The sequence below is a fragment of the Oncorhynchus nerka genome, linkage group LG7, assembly GCF_034236695.1.
Source record: "Oncorhynchus nerka isolate Pitt River linkage group LG7, Oner_Uvic_2.0, whole genome shotgun sequence".
Lineage (NCBI taxonomy): Eukaryota > Metazoa > Chordata > Actinopteri > Salmoniformes > Salmonidae > Oncorhynchus > Oncorhynchus nerka.
Window position 1 is genome coordinate 57,562,349 of NC_088402.1, and position 21,015 is coordinate 57,583,363.

The window sequence follows — 21,015 nt, forward strand, 5'->3', positions numbered from 1 at the left end:
AGTGTATAGATACACAATATACCTCATACAGTAATACACATGTAGCAATGTAATAGTTATTTCTAAAAAGCAGATATGGATGAACGTTGACAAAATGTCAGCGGTCCCAAAACATGAAGCAGAAACAGCCACCTCATTAGAAGGGACACAGTTTCTTTAATAGCAATTGGAGTGAAAAAAATACACTTAAAGTTATTAAAATCAAGTTTTGTTTATAATTGCAGCACAAGAAAAAACAAGAACATGCAATCTCTTTCTTGAGAAAGTGTTTATAAATCTAGAATCCAATTTTACCAGGTTTTGTTTTCATTCATTTTTTTTTTATGGCATATGATAAATTGAACACTTGGAAATAGTAGCCTATAATGTTCGAAGAAAAAATAACATGTTCAAAATAATCTCTAAACAAATGTTATCTTTGCCATATATATAAATCCACAAGACAACTCTTGGAAACATGATGTACTTTGACAGGGGGAAAAAAAGTCTGATCCTTCTTTACAGGGCTGATCAAAGGTTTTCCAAAATGTCTCTCTGGTTACCAAAAATACTACTGCACACTTTTCATTAGATACCCGACCGGCATAGTGATAAAAATGCCCAAAAATGTGAGGGGTGGGGGCCAAAAAGAAAAAAAGTGTTCACAACCCCCTTCATCCATTTGTTACATTAAAAGCTCTCAATCTCAATTTTCTTATGTTTCCTCTGCAAAAGAAGAGAGAGAGAAAATATTTTTGTTTGGAATGATTAGTAGATTACCACATATGTCTAAAGTAAAATACAGAATATGAGTTTATCAAGACTGCTATATTTGCATGGAATGGACCCCAGTTTCTAAACAGTTGGCCTCAGTGTAGAAGGTATTTCATTATTATTCTATAATAAAGTACATTTTAAAGTAACTGTCCAGAGAAAATCTAACTTTTCTGTTAACTCATACACAAATAATGTTGACGTCTCCTTCTATACCCATACACTTCAAAAACCACACCTCAAACTTGTGTCATACACACCTTTAAAAAAAAATACTAGCCATTTCCTCATGGAGGATGTTGTCATCCTCCTGAGGAGGAGCTGGCCAATCAGCGGTCTACTTGAATTCACATTTTTTATGACCAGTATACGCCCACACCATTCTGTTGGGATATGCCCACACCATTTCAACACAGAAAATGTACTGTTTTACATATTTAATAACCATTTTTTGGAAGGAAAACTATTTCACCCTTATTGTAATTAATTATAGGTCATATTTCATAGAAATCTGGAAACACTGGACAGTTACTTTAAGAAATCTAAACTCGAAAAATGAACTATTTTAAATTATATTCACAGGGGGGCGCATCGCAAAAATCTGAGGTTTAACTTGATTGGCTCGTCCATAGCTAGATGCCACCTCCATAAAGTACTCTCTATCATTTAGTTTCCAGGAGTGCTGAATGACACAGTATTATATTTATCTTCAACTGTACAAGCAAAGCGTCTTTTGACATGATGGGAAAGCAGATGGACTAAACACAAAAAGGGATTATATGGCTACATAGGGCAAAACAAGAACACATTTTAATAAAAATCAGCCACACTTAACTTGAACGAGGCATTCTTAAACCTCACTGTACATAATGTCTTAAAAAAAACATGACATGAAACATTTCATAATCCTCCATGATGGTTTATTCTCTGGAGAGTACACTAACTCAGTCTTGGCCATGCAGTGATTTGCACTCTTAGCTGACTTGTTATCTAGCCAACCTCCTATACATAAATCACTGCTTTTGCCATAAAGAGATGGTTGGATTATGGTTCTGAATAGTTACAGTATGATAGGTATTGTATGTAGTTAGTGAATCCTTGTTCAAGTGAAGCATAACCAGTCATTGAAAAGTAACTGCATTAAAATACAGTGGACAAATTTAGGTTGGGGGGTTCAAGCCGGCACAAAAATACACTTGATCTCAGAGACACATCATTCATCAATTTAAATATTTCATATTTACTTCAATTTCAAAATGTTACATCTTATCGTTATTTCAATCTAAACCTAAAGACTTCCCATAATTACACGTTATAAACGAGTAGGTACCAAGTCTTCAATCAAAAGTAGTTACTTTGCTTGGAGACAGAGCAGTGCACAGCAGTTGAAAAGGGATAGTCGTTAAGAATCCACAACTGAAATTTCTACTGAAATTCATCCAGTGCCGCCCCCTCTAGCAGAGTTTATACTTACCCCATGGGGTTACAAGGCAAAGGGCGACACTGCGTTTCATCCACTGACTTAAGACAATGTTATCCCGCGGCTGCAAGATGGCTCACTGACTCATATCCCCATAATAACCAAAGGCAGAGTTTTCTTGTGACTACAGCAATCCTCAGCACTAATAACATCCATCACTGTCACCATTTTGGATCAAAACTCTTTTCCCATTTCTCTTTTTTTTTTTTCAATCCCCTCACAGACAATCATTGACCCCTGTTCCCCACCATATACTCTTTTTCCACAACTTTTAATTTTCAAAATGGGGGAAGGGGGGTGGGGAGGTTATTTTAACTAGCAAAAGGTTTCCCTGTGTCTTCCTTGCCTCTGTAAGTCCTCTTCCCGTGCGTGAAGGGTAGGTATCTATACTTGACCATATGCTGGAAGTAGGAGAAAAGACTGAGTTAGCCACATTGTAATTCAAAGAAAGTAATAGTGAAAGTCACAGCACAGTTCACATTTTACTGCTTTAAAAATGAAAATGTATTACATTTAAAAACAAATCCTACACATGTACACAACCTACACATTCTGAAAGTGAAAGAAAAATTTAAGAAAATATTCCAAATTAATACATAAAAAAAAAAAAAAGATGTCTTGATTGTGTAGGTCTTCACACCCCAGAGTGAAGACTCGGTGGAATACATATTTTGCAGCCATTACAGCTGTGAATCATGTTGAATAAGATTTTACCAACTTTGCACAATTCGTAGGGCAACTGACTGTACAAAACATTAGGAACACCTGCTCTTTCCATGACCAGGTGAAAGCTATGAACCCTTATTGATGTCACTTGTTATATCCAAATCAGTATAGATGAAGAGAATGAGACAGGTTAAAGAAGGATGTTTCAAGCCTTGAGACAAATGAGACATGGATTGTATATGGCGCTGACGGACAGGGCTGCCATGCTTCTAGCTTCTAGTGAACTTTTAGTCTGACTCAGGAGGTGCGCACACCACCCACCGCTTCCGAGTATATTACTTGCTAATGTTCAGTCTCTGGATAAAGTTGATGAGCTAAGGGCGAGCATTTCCTTCCAGAGAGACATCAGGGATTGTAACATACTCAGTTCCATGGAAACATGGCTCTCTTGGGATATACTGTCTGAGTCCATTGAGCCAGCTGGGTTCTCAGTTCATCGGGCAGACAGGAATAAATATCTCTCCGGGAAGAAGAAGGGTGAGGGTGTATGATTAACTACTCATGGTGTGATTGTGATAACATACAGGAACTCAAGTCCTTTTGTTCACCCAACCTAGAATACCTCACAATAAAATGCAGACCGTATTACCTCCCAAGAGAATTCTCTTCGGTGGTAGTCACCGCTGTGTATAATCCCCCTCAAGCCGATACCACGACGGCCCTCAAAGAACTTCACTGGACTTTATGCAAACTGGAAACCACATATCCTAAGGCTGCATTTATTGTAGCTGGGGATTTTAACAAAGCAAATTTTAGGAAAATATTACTGAAGTTCTATCAACACATTGACTGTAGTACTCGCGCTGATAAAAAAACAAACACACTTGGACCACTGCTACTCCAACTTCCGGGATGCCTACAAGGCCCTCCCCCGCCCTCCCTTTGGAAAATGTGATCACGAATCCATTTTGCTCCTCACTTCCGAAAGGCAGAAACTCAAAACAGGGAGCACCCATGCTAAGGACTGTTCAACGCTGGTCGGACCAATTGGAATCCACGCTTCAAGATTGTTTTGATCACGCAGACAGCGAAATGTTCCAGGTAGCCTCTGAGAACAACAGACGAATACATGAATATGGTGACTGAGTTTATCAGGAAGTGTATAGCAGATATTGTACCCACTGTGACTATTAAAACCTACCCTAACCAGAAACCGTGCATAGATGGCAGCATTCGCGTAAAACTGAAAGCGCGAACCATCGCATTTAACCATGTCAAGATGACTGGGAATATAGCCGAATACCAATAGTGTAGTTATTCCCTCCGTAAGGCAATCAAACAGGCAAAAGGTCAGTATAGACAAAGTGGAGTCACAATTCAAAGGCTCAGACACGAGAAGTATGTGGCAGGGTCTACGGTCAATCACAGATTACAAAGGGAAAACCAGCCACGTCCCGGACACTGACGTCTTGCTTCCGGACAAGCTAAAACACCTTCTTCGCCCGCTTTGAGGATAACACAGTGCCAACGCAGCCCGCTACCAAGGATGGTGGGCTCTCCTTCTCTGTGGCTGACATGAGAAACACATTTAAGCGTGTTAACCCGCGTAAGGCTGCCGGCCAAGACGGCATCCCTAGCCGCGTCCTCAGAGCATGCGCAGACCAGCTGGCTGGAGTGTTTACGGACATATTCAATCTCTCCATATCACAGTCTGTTGTCCCCACATGCTTCAACACGTCCAACATTGTTCATGTACCCAAGAAAGCAAAAGGTAAGTGAACTAAACGACTAATCGCCCCGTAGCACTCACTTCTGTCATCATGAAGTGCTTTGAGACTAGTCAAGGATCATATCACCTCTACCTTACCTGACACCCTAGACCCACTTCAATTTGCTTACCGACCCATTAGAGTCACAGACGATGCAATCGCCATCACAATGCACAATCCCATCTGGAGAAGAGGAATACCTAGGTTTTCTGTGGGAGTATCAATGTAGTTTGTGTGAGTGAGTGTGTATATACAGTCTAGTAAGTGTGCGTAGAGTCAGTGCAGGACAGAGTAAGTATAGATAGTTTGGGTCCCATTAATTGTCTATTTAGCAGTCTTATGGCTGTGGGGGTAGAAGCTGTCTGGGGGCAAGCACACTTGTAGATGTTTTGATTGGAACACAACCCTGGATCCCCAATATCACACAATTACTGTTCACGCAATCCAAAAACGGTCCATTATACAGTAAATAGCAATCTGGGTCAGATGAGCATCATTTGAAAGCTTGCTCTATTGCCAACATGACTAGCTAAGTTACAAAATACGATACTACAGTGTTAGCCGCTCACAATTCAATTCAGAGAAACAGATTGTCATTTTGGAGCGTGTAGAAAGGAGTCATGAGTGCATTCAGGTGCGTGTGCACGGCAAGTTAGACACAATAGACAAACATGGGCTCATTCTGTCCAAAACAACCCACGGTATGATGCCATGTCATCTTGTAACTGTACATCCAACATAGTGATCATAAACGTTGGCACTGTATATGACATGAGTTTTATGCTATGGAAATGTGAAGTGCACATTTGGACTCACAGGTGTTTGGCTTGCTTGTATGACATAAAAGCGGTATTTATTATCATCCTCAACGTCTCATCTTTCAAAATACATAGCCCTCTTCATTTACAGAATTTCCGTAAAAACATTAGCAAAAGTTGCCCAATTAGCGGAAGGGATGGGGGCAACGTCTTGTTGCACGAGGTGCTCAAATTCAGAACATCTGCCAGTCAAAACCCATACAGAGCTGTGTAGCAGAGACCCTGAGCTCTGACATCATGTAAAGCTTTTTACTGTACAACCACTGCGTACCAATTTAGCTGTTTATCAGTACCTAAATCTGCCACTTTCAACCCATTTACGGGTATGAATGTAAAAGGGATACACAAGAAGTTGTTAAATGTTGCCCTAAGAGTTGTACAAAGTTGGTTGGGGTGTGTGAAGACAAAAGCAATAAAGACATCTTCGTTTAATTTTTGTAAATAAATCAATTGGGAAAATGTTCTATAATTTTCTTCATTTAAAAAAAGAAAAGTAGAGTTGGTTGTGTAGATCGGTAGGAAAAAGAATAAACGTATTCCCTTTTTAGAATGAATTTCAAGGCAGCAAAATGTGATGACTGTGCAAGGGGTGTAGACTTTCACTAGCGACTGTATATCTAGCTATGACGCATCTGATACGACTATCATGCAGTCAGTAGCAGTGTCACTGGGGTTCCCATACCTTGATCTGCCTCTTCATGGTGATGCAGAAAAGCATGATGAAGTACATTACGAGTATGGGCCAGAACACAGGCACATTGAAGGCTTCGAAGAATGTGCAAATCATGGCAATGACGATGCCTTTTGTTGCCGAATGCCTGCAGACAAAAAAAGGAACCGACATAAAACATACAATAAGGATGTGTAGTAGTTGGGGAAATAATTGTAGTTGGAATTTCACACTCATGGCCATAAACAGTTGTCAAAAAAAAAAAAACAGGACCCATATTCACAAAGCGTCACAGATGATCTAGGATCAGGTCCCGTCGATGCATATAATTATGATCTAAAATGCAAAACTGGATCAGCTCTCGTAGTCTGAGACTCTTTGTGAATACGAGCCCAGAAGGATACCACAAAGCTAACCACCAGAGTTTTCTGTTTCCGATCATCATAGGTATGGACAACAACATATCAGTCAGTGACACCAAGTCAAGGGGTCTGAAGACAGTATTCAGACCCCTTCACTATTTCCACATTTTGTTACGTTACAACCTTATTCTAAAATGTATTAAATTGTCCCCCCCCCCCCCACCTCATCAATCTACACACAATATCCCATACTGACAAAGCAAAAACTGTATTTTTTTCTTTCGCTAAGTAAAATAAACTGGAATATCACATTTACATAAGTATTCAGACCATACTCTTTGTTGAAGCCCCTTTGGCAGCGATTACAGCATTGAGTCTTCTTGGGCATGATGCTACAAGCTTGATACACCTCTATTTGAGCAGTTTCTCCCATTTTTCTATGCAGATCCTCTCAAGCTCTGTCAGGTTGGATGGGGAGTGTTGCTGCACAGCTATTATCAGGTCTCTCCAGAGATGTTCAATCGGGTTCAAATCCGGGCTCAAGGACATTCAGAGACTTGTCCCACTGCTGCGTTGTCTTGGCTGTGTGCTTAGAGGACGTTGTCCTGTTGGAAGGCGAACCTTCGCCCCAGTCCGAGGTCCTGAGCGCTATGGAGCAGGTTTTCATCAAGGATCTCTCTGTACTTTGCTCCGTTCATCTTTGCCTCGATAGTGACTAGTCTCCCACTGACTGCCGCTGAAAAACATCCCCACAGCATGATCCTGCCACCACCATGTTTCACCGTAGGGATGGTGCCAGGTTTCCTCCAGACGTGACGCTTGACATTTCATTCCAAATAGTTAAATCTTGTTTCTCATGGTTTGAGTCTTAAAGTTCCTTTTGGCAAACTCCAAGCGGGCTTTCATGTGCCTTTTACTGAGGAGTGACTTCCGTCTGGCCACTCTACCATAAAGGCCTGATTGCTGGAGTGCTGCAGAAATGATTGTGATCTGCCTCACTCCAACAAGAACAACCATTTCTACTGCACTCCAACAACCAGGCTTTTATGGTAGCGTGGCCAGACGAAGCCACTCCTCCATAAAAGGCAAGACAGCCCGCTTGGAGTTTCTCCCATCTCCACAGAGAGAGCTCTGTCAGTGACCATCGGGTTCTTGGTCACCTCCCTGACCAAGGCCCTTCTCCCCGACTGCTCAGTTTGGCCGGACGGCCAGATCTAGGCCGCCCGGTCTAGATCTGATCTTCATCCAAGTCACAACAACAAACACAGTCTGCTTCAACTAATAAATAATTATACATTTTCATGTCTTTATTGAACACACCATTTAGACATTCAAAAAAGTATGTGAACCCTTGGATTTAATAACTGGTTGATCCTCCTTTGGCAGCAATACCCTCAACCAAAAGTTTTCTGTAGTTGCAGATCAGACCTGCACAACGATCAGGATACATTTTTGACTATTCCTCTTTACAAAACTGTTTCAGTTCAGGAATATTCTTGGGATGTCTGGTGTGAACTGCTATCTTCAGGTCATGCCACAGCATCTCAATCGGGTTGAGGTCAGGACTCTGACAGGGCCACTCCAGAAGGCGTATTTTCGTCTGTGGAAGCCATACTATTGTTGATTTACTTCTGTTTTGGATTTACTTCTGTGTTTTGGGTCGATGTCCTGTTGCACCATCGAACTTCAAATTGAGCTTCAATTGGCAGACAGATAGCCTTACATTATCCAGCAAAATGTACATTGGCAGGACGGCCACTCCTAGAGAGATTAGCAACCGTGCTTAACTTTCTTCATTTATAGACAATTTGTCTTACCGTGAACATCAAGGCTTTTAGAGATACTTTTGTAACCCTTTCCAGCTTTATGTAAGTCAACCATTCTTAATCTTAGGTCTTATGAGATCTCTTTTGATCGAGGCATGGTTCACATTAGGCAATGCTTCCTGTGAATAGCAAACTCAAATTTTGTGTTTTTTTTTTTTTACAAGGCAGGACAGCTCTAACCAACATCTCCAATCTTTTCTCATTGATTGGACTCCAGGTTAGCAGACCCCAATTAGCTTTTGGGGTTCACAAACTTTTTCCCCAACCTACACTGTCAATGTTTAAATTATGTATTCAATATAGACAAGAAAAATACAATAATGTGTGTGTTATTAGTTTAAGCACACTGTGTGTCTATTGTTGTGACTTAGATGATCAGATCAAATTTGGACCAATTTATGCAGAAATCCAGGTAATTCCAAAGTTTTCACATACTTTTTCTTGCCACTGTATGTAAATAAGGTGTTTTATTTTTAATACATTTGCAAAAATGTCTAAACCTGTTTTCGCTTTGTCATGACGGGGTGTGTAGATTGCTGAGTATTTCTTTTTATTTAATCCATTTTAGAATGAGGCTGTAACGTAACGAAAAGGGGTCTGAATACTTTGAAGGCACTGTATGCTATATCCACATATAGCCTTGATAGTAAGGAGAGTATGTACAACAAAGCTTTCCAGTAAAAGTCTATATAGCCATCCTAGTGCAGCATCCTTCAGGAAGTATACTTTCACAAGCCAAGAACATCTTCACATTGGAGGGTGAGCGAGCTACTTGGTGAACAGAATAAAAGGAGTGATACTTTGCAAGGGCAGTGTGCAGGAGCTTATTTTCTGTGAACCAGGCTATAGCTGGACATAGGACACAACACACATACATGGTCAGACAGTATTGTACATGTCACAGTGTACTATGTGAATATGCGTGTTCTCACTTTATTGTAATGTATTATAGTGCATTGATTTTGTGCATTATGATGTGTTGCTGACCCCACAAAATTAACTTCCATGCAAATGTTCCCCCCCAAAAAACATATTGTAACCATTGGTGAATGATTGATGAAAGAATATTCAAACAGGAGACTGTGGTAGGATGTTAGGACAAGGGAGCACAAATGATGCATGCACAAGACTGTGGCTCAACCCAGTTCAGTGAAAGGCCAGGCTGGGTAGATGACGGTGATTGGGGGCTCTCACCAGAATTTGAATTCGGGCAACCTCCTGATGAATGGGCGGAACTCCTCGTTCTGCTTGGTGGGGAGCGCCGGGCCCTCATCTATAGGTGAGTGGAGGAGGAGCGAGGTTACAACAAGGATCAGTGGTCACGTTCCGAGCCAAATCAAATGGATTCAAAACAAGAACAGTGACTACAGATTTAGAAAACTGATCCCAACGGCGTCCCAATAAGAATACTGGGGTAAAAACTTTGCATTCTGTTTTAAATACCAAAATGTCACTAAAAAGGTGTTAAAATAGTATTTACATAGCAACCAAAGAGCTTTCAAAGAGAACCCTTTCTTTGTTACTCTCACCACACTGGAAGCAAAAGAGCTCTCCGATAACTTGTTTCTCTAGTGTAGAGTGCTTCTAAAAACTGGTATGAGATGATGCCCCCCCCAATTCAGTCCAAATCCTTTCAGTAAAGAAATTCACACCTTGCAGCAGCAATGTCAGTAATTAACACACATCAAATAGACCCCACTTAACCAGTGCATCCCCCATTTTAAATTAGTAGGCGTGACAAAGGGTTTAATGCATTCAGTTGTACAACTGACTTGGTGTCCCCCTTTCACTTTCCCAAGGGCAAGGTAAACCAACCAATCGTTATCCACAATACTACATGTAAGTACACCGAACTGTACTAAACATGCACCTCTTTCTGAATTTTGGGATCTAATTTTGTAGTTTGCCATTGGGCTATAGGCTGTTTTTCGAAATAATGGGTAATTTGGTAATTATGTTTTATATAGTCTTTGTCTAGTCATTAACAAGGATGAATTATCCAGACTGCAAATAAAAATGTAATTGCATTGAACTAAACCGTATAGTATTGAGTCTTCCCAAACTATAAGGTATCTTTTTTTAATTGTATACCCCAGTGTATTAAGATGAGATATCGAGTTGGCTTGAAAGCCAAAGATGCACCCCTAGTAAAAGCTTTTTTTAAAACAAACTCTCTAGCCGCACCATGGAGTCTGAGCACCAAGATATTTTTGATTGTGTCTTAGTGAAGAGTGAGCACTAGAAGGCACTCCTAGACATGGTTTTATGGAGGAAAAGTAAACATCTTGAACATGACCGCAGCCAAAGGAATGTGGCGTGGTTCAGTGAACTCGAACTTGCCTTCGTCAAGCATTGATGGATCCACTTTTGGTGATAGAAAAGCGATGAACAGGTTAAGATGATAGATTCCCAGAGCATATGTTACAATATACCAACCCTGGAGGGAGCAGAGAAAACCTCATATTAGTGTTGATTTGAATGTCATGCATTCCCACCTGCAAACTGTAAATTAAATAAGCGTAAAAATGTATATTCCGTAATTCAATTTGCAAATGCATCACTGACTGAGGTGAAAATATCTGGAGCAATACTAGTCTAAAAGAAAACAGTACACCTTCACACAGTTAGATGCCCCCAAAATGTCTTCATTTAACGTTATCATAGTATAACAGAATTCAAATCTGACAAGCCATTTATAGGCTCTTCCAAACATGCTCTCTTGCCTGAGGCATGCCAACATCTTGGCAGATTTTACTTTGACTGTTTACGCCTGTAAGGAGAAAGTTGTGCCACTGTGTCTGATGAAGTGTCACATTGCCACGGCCACCTTTAAAGAAGTTAGGTGCGTATTCAGTAGGGCACAATGTTGTGGAACGTTCCGATATAAATATAGTGTGCAGAACAGACGTGCCTTTTTGACATATGGAGGAAGGAATTATATCAGCTTTGCTCATGGCATTTCTATGTGGAGTGTTCTATTGCACTCTCCTGAATAGGGCTCAGGATAAGCCCTGAGTGTGGTGTGTGGCTCTACCTGTAATATGTACACTCTGATCATGTAGATGGCCGTTAGAGAAAGAGTGACTCCCCATCGCCCTATGGAGAACGGCGTTGACTTGTCTAGCCATGACTGATAGATCTGGAAAAGACACCAACCAGAGACACAGCGCACAACCATTACCAGGAGAACAACTGTAACCATTAGATAAAGCACTGTTTTAACATCGTCTTATCTGAAGTGGAAATTCTAGTCTTTCTGTGGCACCATCGTGACAGTGGGTCCAATGTTTATCTTCATCAATACAGTGGTGCAGAGTTCTATTTGGTTTAGCCTATTTCGCTTTCCTCTTGACGAGACCAACTAAAGGCCCCGGCAGCAGTACCTGTCCAACCCGTGTGAAGAAGCTGCCAATTGTGGATGGTTTCCCATGGATCGATTCACCAACACTGTCCCCTTCTGACATTATGTCTATGGAAGGAGAGAAAATAGTTGTTAACAGGTATTCCTTGAACAGACTTCACCACCCAGGGCTCTACAGTGCGACCATTTTACTTGAATATGCACCTAAATATTTTGCTGTGCGACCTAGATTTTTTATTTTATTTAGGAGCACCAGAGCTCCTAGAAAAGAAATTAGCCCAGATGATAATTGTTGCAATGATTACTTCATTGTACCGCAGCCCGAGTGCCATGGAGAATACACAAGAGCAGATACACCACCATGCTTGCGCCATTACTAAAAAAAAAAGGCTTCTTAATGAAAAATATTTGAAGTGTGCTCTTCAATTTACACGTACTCCTTGTAAAAAATGTTTTTAAGTCAGCGTAGAGCCCTGCTAACTCAGACTTTGTGTTTGAAAAATCTTGCCTGGCGGTGCTTGATAAAGCTAGTTTAGTTGTTCCATTTGCTGCAAGTAAATAATGTGTGGGAAGATGAGACTGGGGATATTATGCCTATAACTCAAAGAAATGTGTCAAATAGTAATGAACACCAATATCATCCTTACATGTAGGCTTCAGTAGTCGTTTAATATATAGCTAGCTAGTTTATTTCTTCAGTTGCAGTCCTCTTCTACATTACCGGTAATAACATGGCAACAATACACAGAGCGACAACGAAGCTACATCAACATTAGCCCAACCGGCCACCAGATTGCATTTTTATTCCTTTTACGTAGTTTGTCACCTGCGTCCGACTTGAATGTGCCCAGCCGGCTATACACTCGTGTCCTCCAGTGACTGTCTCGTACATAAAAAATGTCCTTCATTCAGGCAGCAACGGCATCGGTTTCCTCCTTAAAAGGAACGTTCCGGACATTTTTGGCCTAAAAATCATCGTCCAGATCACGTTACAAACATGCAGGAATGTGAAAACTACTTCCAAATGTGTTCTGTAGATCAAAAGCTAGGTATCGTTAGTTCATCATACCCTGATGAAGACAGCTTGGCTGTCGAAACGTTGGTATTAAATTTTTACATCTGAGCTCCTAGAGTGTGCGACTCTCTTTTATTTTCAAGTTTCTACTCTGCTAGCCAGCACCTCGTCTTAATAGGTGTGCGTTTCTTTTTCTTCTAGATCGTTTTATTTTCAGGTATCGTTAGTTACCAGATTTTATGCATTTGGGGGGTAATCGTGTTATTTCAAAACTACAACAAGGTTTAGGGAGTGAGGTTGATTTCCTGATCTCGACTTGTCCCACTCCCGAATGCTGGGAATCGGAAAACGTGGGCTTTCTTAGTTTAACAGCCTTGAGACAGTACTCCCGAAAATAAACTGGAGAAGAAAGCCTGAACCAGCGGGGCCAAGAGGACAGATAACAGAGCAAGTGTTTTGCTCCAGCTATTGTTTTTATATCTGCATAATTTCATAACATTAGTGCTGATGTGTGCATTGTGGTTGTGTAGCATTAGTTTGGCTATCGTTACTAGATCGAGTTCTGCCTGGTTTGTTTATACATCCAGAGCTAGCACATTGACATAGCCTTGTTTCTAAAGTACAACCATTGCAACACTGACTTGAATTGTTTTATATTTGGCTGCTGAATGTGCTCCCACCATAATATCTATAACAGCTATATGAATGAGTCTCCTGTAGCTTGCTATGGTAATCTCTCGACATCTTGTTTATATTGGCGTCGTCATAGTAGACTAAGCAATATGGCCCCCCCAATATACCACGGCTAAAGGCTGTTCTTATGCACGACGCAACGCACCTGGATACACCCCTATTGGCCATATATCACAAACCCCTGAGGTGCCTTATTGCTATTATAAACTGGTTACCAACCTAATTGGAGCAGTAAAAATAAACGTTTTGTCATAACCGTGGTATACGGTCTGATACCACGGCTGTCAGCCAATCAGCATTCAGGGCTCGAACCACCCAGTTTATAATTAACGTTAGATCACTTTACCATCGTATTGGCTACATTTACCAGTGCTGTTTACAAATGTTGGAGTACAGTCTACCCTAACAACAAATCTGATTATTCCTTTTTTTCTTTCAGAAAATATCACATGCCTACCGTTTTTTTCCTTTCTTCCTGGAATGGGTGCAACGGAAAAACAACAGACTGGTTTTGCCTGCCTGTGTGGTTGGGAGGATTCGTGATCTCCTGATGGGAAGTAAAGAGGCTTCGTCGAGGTTGATGATGTGCTGGAGGAATTGTAATAGCGTGCAATAAAATCTGGAAACGGCATGAATTCTTTGTCTTTATTTGATTGGTTGTATCACTATCAGATCAGTACATCTTGAGTAAAACGAGTAGCCTCAATAAGGAATCACTTAGCTACTTATTTACTTTAGTTGTACTATAAACCCCCTTTGTTTTGTGTATACACTATTGATTTACCAGAAGTTGGTGGAGATATCAGTATCAGGGTTGGGCAATATTTTTGTCTGGCCTCATATGCATTAAGCATTTCTGTCATATAATGCTTTGCTTAACTGTAAGGTTTGTTCAAATTTCTCATGAGACTTTTCCCATCTTGCTATTGTTTGTTCTTGCTCTCTCAAGATTACCTTTGGCCTACCATATTTGTAGGTTATTCAAAAACAACGTAAAACTTTGAGATAGCCTAGAACTCCATTAAATAAATTCCTTGTTTGATCATGAAATAGCACGGTGGGAGAAATCATCCACTATTGGAGAAAGATATATATTTTTTAAATAATTAAATTGACCGGACATTTAGCACTGCTTTGGTGAAACTTAGCCATGTCTACATTGTGCTCTTGCATACTGTAAATATAACATTAATTGGAATGGGCTATAGCAAATCAGAATATAAAAAATTGACTCGGAATGACACCCATGCGCTGTCCTGCTGTGCACTGCCTGACTCCACTCTACTCTTTACTGCTTGAGGCCAGTCACGCTGGAATAGGTTAGGTATCGTCTGTCACATCACGATGTCGTCACTAGACGATGACTGTCAATCATCCTTGATAGACGATACTATTGTAATATCGACCAACCCTAAATCATTATTGCTCATAATATAGATGTTCAATAATACAGCTCATATTCACACAGCGGATATGCCTAGTACAGCCATTAAAGCTTGTTTGGATTGATTTGTTTATAGAGAATAATATACACATTTAATTTACAATAACATGGGCAATGATGTTTTAATTTGAGAACCTTGTCTTGTGCTTCTTAATGACATCCTGTTTTGCTGGCTTTGTTGCTTGGGCAATGTTCTTTGGAATGGCAGGGGTATGCCTGTGTTGAATTTAGAGTTGGACAAAATACGTTGTCCTGTTAAATCACCACCCATCAATTTGGCCTGCCTAACCCTCTCGTTGTCCTCTGGTGTGAAATGCTTGCTACATACTAGAGGTCGACCGATTATGATTTTTCAACGCCGATACCGATTATTGGAGGACCAAAAAAAGCTGGCCAATTTTTATTTATTTATTTATTTGTAATAATGACAATTACAACAATACTGAATGAACACTTATGTTAACTTAATATAATACATCAATAAAATCAATTTAGCCTCAAATAAATAATGAAACATGTTCAATTTGGTTTAAATAATGCAAAAACAAAGTGTTGGAGAAGTAAAAGTGCAATATGTGCCATGTAATAAAGCTAACGTTTAAGTTCCTTGCTCAGAACATGAGAACATATGAAAGCTGGTGGTTCCTTTTAACATGAGTCTTCAATAATCCCAGGTAAGAAGTTTTAGGTTGTAGTTATTATAGGAATTATAGGACTATTTCTCTCTATACCATTTGTATTTCATATACCTTTGACTATTGGATGTTCGTTCTTATAGGCACTTTAGTATTGCCAGTGTAACAGTATAGCTTCCGTCCCTCTCCTCGCTCCTACCTGGGCTTGAACCAGGAACACATCGATAACAGCCACCCATGCAGAGCAAGGGGAGCAACCACTCCAAGTCTCAGAGCGAGTGACATTTGAAACACTATTAGCATGCACCCCGCTAACTAGCTAGCCATTTCACATCGGTTACACCAGCCTAATCTCGGGAATTGATAAGCTTGAAGTCATAAACAGCGCAATGCTTGAAGCATTGCGAAGAGCTGCTGTCAACCGCACGAAAGTGCTGTTTGAATGAATGCTTACGAGCCTGCTGGTGCCTACCACTGCTCAGTCAGACTGCTCTATCAAATCATAGACTTAGTTATAACAGAATAACACACAGAAATACGAGCCTTAGGTCATTAATATGGTCGAATCCGGAAACTATCATCTCGAAAACAAGACGTTTATTCTTTCAGTGAAATACGGAACCGTTCCGTATTTTATCTAAGGTGTGGCATCCATAAGTCTAAATATTCCTGTTACATTGCACAACCTTCAATGTTATGTCATAATTACGTACAATTCTGGCAAATTAGGCAGCCCAAACTGTTGCATATACACTGACTCTGCGTGCAATGAACGCAAGAGAAGTGACACAATTTCACCTGGTTAATATTGCCTGCTAACCTGGCTTTCTTTTAGCTAAATATGCAGGTTTAAAGATATATACTTATGTGTATTGATTTTAAGAAAGGCATTGATGTTTATGGTTAGGTACACATTGGAGCAACGACAGTCCTTTTTCGCAAATACGCACCGCATCGATTATATGCAGCGCAGGACACGCTAGATAAACTAGTAATATCAACCATGTGTAGTTAACTAGTGATTATGATTGATTGATTGTTTTTTATAAGATAAGTTTAATGCTAGCTAGCAACTTACCTTGGTTTACTGCATTAGCGTTACAGGCATGCTCTTCGTGGAATGCAATGAGAGGCAGGTGGTTAGAGCGTTGGACTAGTTAACTGTAAGGTTGCAAGATTGAATCCCCGAGCTGAGAAAGTAAAAATCTGTCGTTCTGTCCCTGAACAAGGCAGTTAACCCACCGTTCCTAGGCTGTCATTGAAAATAAGAATATTTTCTTAACTGAATTGCCTAGTTAATAAAGATTAAATAAAGGTGTAAAACAAATATATATATATATATTTTTTTAATCGGCATCCAAAAAATATTTCTGATTGTTATGAAGTCTTGAAATCGGCCCTAATGAATCGACCATTCCGATTAATCGGTCGACCTCTACTACATACACAGACCTTCCGGTAATTGTCCTGCGGTGGTTTTACATCGTATTGTCGTAGAATTATTCTAATCACAAGGAGAGACTTTTAGATTTCTTCAAAACAATCAAACTTTATTATTTAATTACTGGAGTAATGGAGCTTGTCAACGTAGGGTATTCGTTGAGAGCCCAACCAGCAGGACTACGCCACAGCATTTTATAGCAAAGTCCATCCTCCTGGATATTCATGACAATTCACAGATGAGAGAATTTACACAAAAGGTACATTTTGCGCTCATGCAAAATAATTCAAGATTTACATGGCACCAAATATCTGTCTCTAGTTAATTTACTGCTTGCTTATACAGAAATACTAATGCAGCAGACATAAGGTCCTTAAATAAACTGGAGATTGTGCCTGTCTGTCGGTGCCAGGGAGACCCACAGACACTAATCATGGAATTTTGTCTTATCACCAAGCCATCGTAAATCTACTGTCAATGTTAAATCTTAGAGGCTTCTCTCTCTCCCCCCACACAGACACATGAGAGTTCGAAGAACTCTATTCTGTTGCCTCTAAGAAAAACAGACAGTGTGAGCACTAGTATAGGCTTACATTCTAATATAAAGGTAATGTGATTAACATAATGTAGTAATTGTACGATAGTATTTTGAGTTTTGAATAGGCGCCAACCACTGCTTGCATCTTTCCAAATGATGGAAACCCTGTTACATTTTGGATTCTTGAAATTACCACAGCCGAACACTTCTGAGTGAGCCTGACTGTCCAGTTGGCTACATTAGTTTTTGTTATCCGTAAAGAAATGTATTCTTAAAATAACAATGCTTGGTAGTTGTTCTAACTACCAAGCATTGTTATTTTAAGAATACATTTCTTTACGGATAACAAAAACTAATGTAGCCAACTGGACAGTCAAGCTCGCTCAGAAGTTGACTTGAGACGCTACTGACAAGTATATCACATAACCACGCCAATCTCGCGAAGACGTTCTCCAAAAGTCAAACGTTGAAGTTGCTCCAAAATGTAAGTGTTTGTTGTTCCTGCTGCTATATATCGTTTAATTTCTTCAAATGTCAAATTTTAAGTTAACATGTTTGGGATAGGGTTAAAAGATTACATTTAGGCACCCATTCCAAATGGTTTGGTTTGGGATAGGGTTCACCCCCCCAAATGGTTTGGGATAGGGTTCACCCCCCCAAATGGTTTGGGATAGGATAGGGTTCACCCCCCCAAAAAAACAGTGTCCATGACTGGCTTCGAACACGCAACCTTCTGATCTAGAGTGCAATGAAAAACCAGTGTCCATGACTCCAACCTCATGAAAGTGACAAACTGGCATGTTTTCATTTTCCTCAAAATGTGTGGTGATTGGGGATTTCTATTTCTAGAAGCAGTTTATGCCCATCTAGGGCAAGTGAACTGAGCAGTCGCACAAGTTGAACCTGCTCTGAGGTTTCCACATTGGGAAGGTGATTAAAAAAATGTATGGCAGTCGGGCAAGTTGAACATGCTCAACATAACCGAGTTACAGATCTGTCACTGATTGAAAGCAAGTCTAAGAAGCCATAGATCTGTCTTATGTACACTACTTTTATGCTTCCCGTTCTTAAGTTTAGTTGAGTCTTTTACTTTCAGTTTTGTACACTAGCTTCAAACAGCTGTAAATACAATAGTTTTGGTTATGGAAAATATATTTCACAGCGGTTTAGATGGTACAATGATTATCTACACTATACATGCTTGTTGTCACAAACTGAAATTAGGTGAACTATTAGAATTTTAGTAACCAGGAAATGGCGGAGCGATTTCTCCATTGTGAAGCTTTAAACGTCAATCCCTGCCACTCTAGCATGGTGGTGGAAAATGGTGTTTTATTAAAACAGTACACATATGTCCCTGTTTTTTTTAGACCGAGTTAAGGAGGAAACTGATGCCTTTGCAGCCTGAATTAAGGATGTTTATATACGAGCCGGTCACTGGGCGACAGACATTGTATAACCAGCTGGACGCAGAAGACAAACGTAGTAATAGTGTCCGCGATCGGTTGGGCTACATCAACATACTGTAGGCTAATTCAGTGTTTCCCAACCCTGGTCCTCAAGTACCCAACATAAACGGTTTATTTTAACCCGTGATACCTGATTCAACTAATCATCAAGCCCTCAATGAGTTGAACGTTGGGTTTTTGTGAAGGGCTACAACAAAACGGTGTACTGTTTGGGGTACTCGATGACCAGGGTTGGGAAACACTAGGCTAATTGACCTAGCTTAGCTACCACTATTCCAACACTTCCCATCCAAAATCGATAGAAGAGTTTCATTTTCCAGTTCATGTCAAATGGCATGTTGTTGTTGATTGGCTATCCAATTATTGTGAGACTAAGTTCAAGTTGGCTGATACGACCATATACTTGATAAATAGCTGACAGATAGCTATTATTTGCTCTCCAACGCTGAATCGTGTAATGGTAGGCTAGCTAATAGCAAGCGAGCTAGCCAACCAGCAAATGCAGTAGATAGCTAGCCAGCCATCTAGCCAACAACCCATTTATAGTGTGGGATTGGAAAGCTAGCTACAGTAACGTTAAATGTTTAGCAATGAAGTGTGATTATTCATAACGCAATTTTGAATACCTAGCTAAAATATCAGATCATTGTTGTGGTTAGTTACTATTAGCTATTATTTTCATATTCAATGTTATGTTTCTGTTTTTCAAGTAGGGTGAGTGTTGCTAGCAAATTAGCTAACTTTACAAAAAAATATCTAGCGAATTAGTGATGTTCTTCCCTAAACAACCCATTTCTGGTTTGTGTAGTTTAAGCAACCATCTTTCATTAGCAGTGTGTGGTAAAACACTTATGTTTTCACTCTACTTCCCATAAGGTGCAGCGGGAATCAAACAGTTACTTGTTAACCCCTGCTATCAGAAAGATGGAAAGTGTAGTCCTTAATGTCAATCTTGTCGTTTTGAAGGCTACAAATCAGTTGGAAATTGAACTACAACCACCAGCTATAATTTCGTGAATTTGACAACTCACTTCCGGTTAGGAACCGAGCTCTTTCTCGCTAGCTAGCATAGGCATATAGCCTCTCGTTACCATATTTAGAGATTCATTCAATTGAAATATTATTTCGGTATTGGTCTCCTAGATTCCACTTAAACTCGAGAACATATGTTCACAGTCCTACTGATAGACAAAATACTGCAAGACAGGTTTTTCTTACCTGATTCTGCCGCTGTGTCACTACTAACTACCTCTCGTGCTGGGCCGGCTAATGACGTATGAACACGTCAGTACTTCCGCGAGGACTCGCTCGAAAGTACGGCAGGCAAGATTAGAAGAGCTTCGAAAACGCTGGACCAATGTGATAGATTCAATAGAAATAGAATCTATGGATCAATGGATTATATTTCTATGGTAGTTACACTGGGGTTTTAGTGGCATTTTTGCCAGGCCTCCGGCAAATTAAACATTGAAAAGACAATGGCAAAATATTAACTACAATTATATATGACACAATAATAATTTCGCTTTTTTTTCCAGTTACACATTTACTTTCAACTCACGTACTATTTTATGTCTGTAGCCTAAGATAATGCTCCAAATTAAATAGCCTACTTATTAAGTCTCTCTAGAAATAAGTGCCTTCAGAAAGTATTCACACCCCTTGACTTATTCCACATTTTGTTGTGTTACATCTTGAATTTAATAAAGATTAATTCGAGATATTGTGTCACCTGCTTACACACATACCCCATAATGTTAAAGTGGAATTATGATTTTTGAAATTTTTTAACATTTAATTAAAAATTAAAAACTGAAATGTATTGAGTCGAACCTTTTGTCACGGCAAGCCTAAATAACTTCAGGAGAAAAACTTTACTTAACAAGACACATACATTCCATGGACTCTATGTGTGCAATAATAGTGTTTAACATGATTTTTGAATGACAACCTCATCTATGTACTCCACACATACAATTATATGTAAGATCCTTCAGTCGAACAGTGAATTTCAAAAACAGATTCAACCACAAAGACCAGAGAAGTTTTCCAATGCCTCATAAAGAAGGGAACCT

The 21,015-nt window shown here is 39.9% G+C and overlaps 1 protein-coding gene across 3 annotated transcripts; it reads right to left on the reverse strand.

The window, feature by feature from the left end:
• Window positions 1–192: 192 nt before the first annotated feature.
• rer1 (retention in endoplasmic reticulum sorting receptor 1) lies at window positions 193–20,265 on the reverse strand. Of its 3 annotated transcripts, XM_029664253.2 has the most exons (8): window positions 13,871–14,075; window positions 11,728–11,813; window positions 11,379–11,483; window positions 10,685–10,781; window positions 9,539–9,617; window positions 6,169–6,304; window positions 2,580–2,634; window positions 193–705 (listed from the first exon to the last, which is right to left on the reverse strand). In XM_029664253.2, the coding sequence occupies exons 1-8, from the start codon at window positions 14,043–14,045 to the stop codon at window positions 695–697; spliced, it is 744 nt and encodes a 247-aa protein (XP_029520113.1). In that variant the 5' UTR covers window positions 14,046–14,075; the 3' UTR covers window positions 193–694. The 3 variants fall into 3 exon arrangements, with proteins under 3 accessions (XP_029520113.1, XP_029520114.1, XP_029520112.1); XM_029664254.2 differs by lacking the exon at window positions 13,871–14,075 and adding an exon at window positions 20,159–20,265 and having other exon boundaries at window positions 193–2,634; XM_029664252.2 differs by having other exon boundaries at window positions 193–2,634.
• Between the last annotated feature and the right edge of the window lie 750 nt (window positions 20,266–21,015).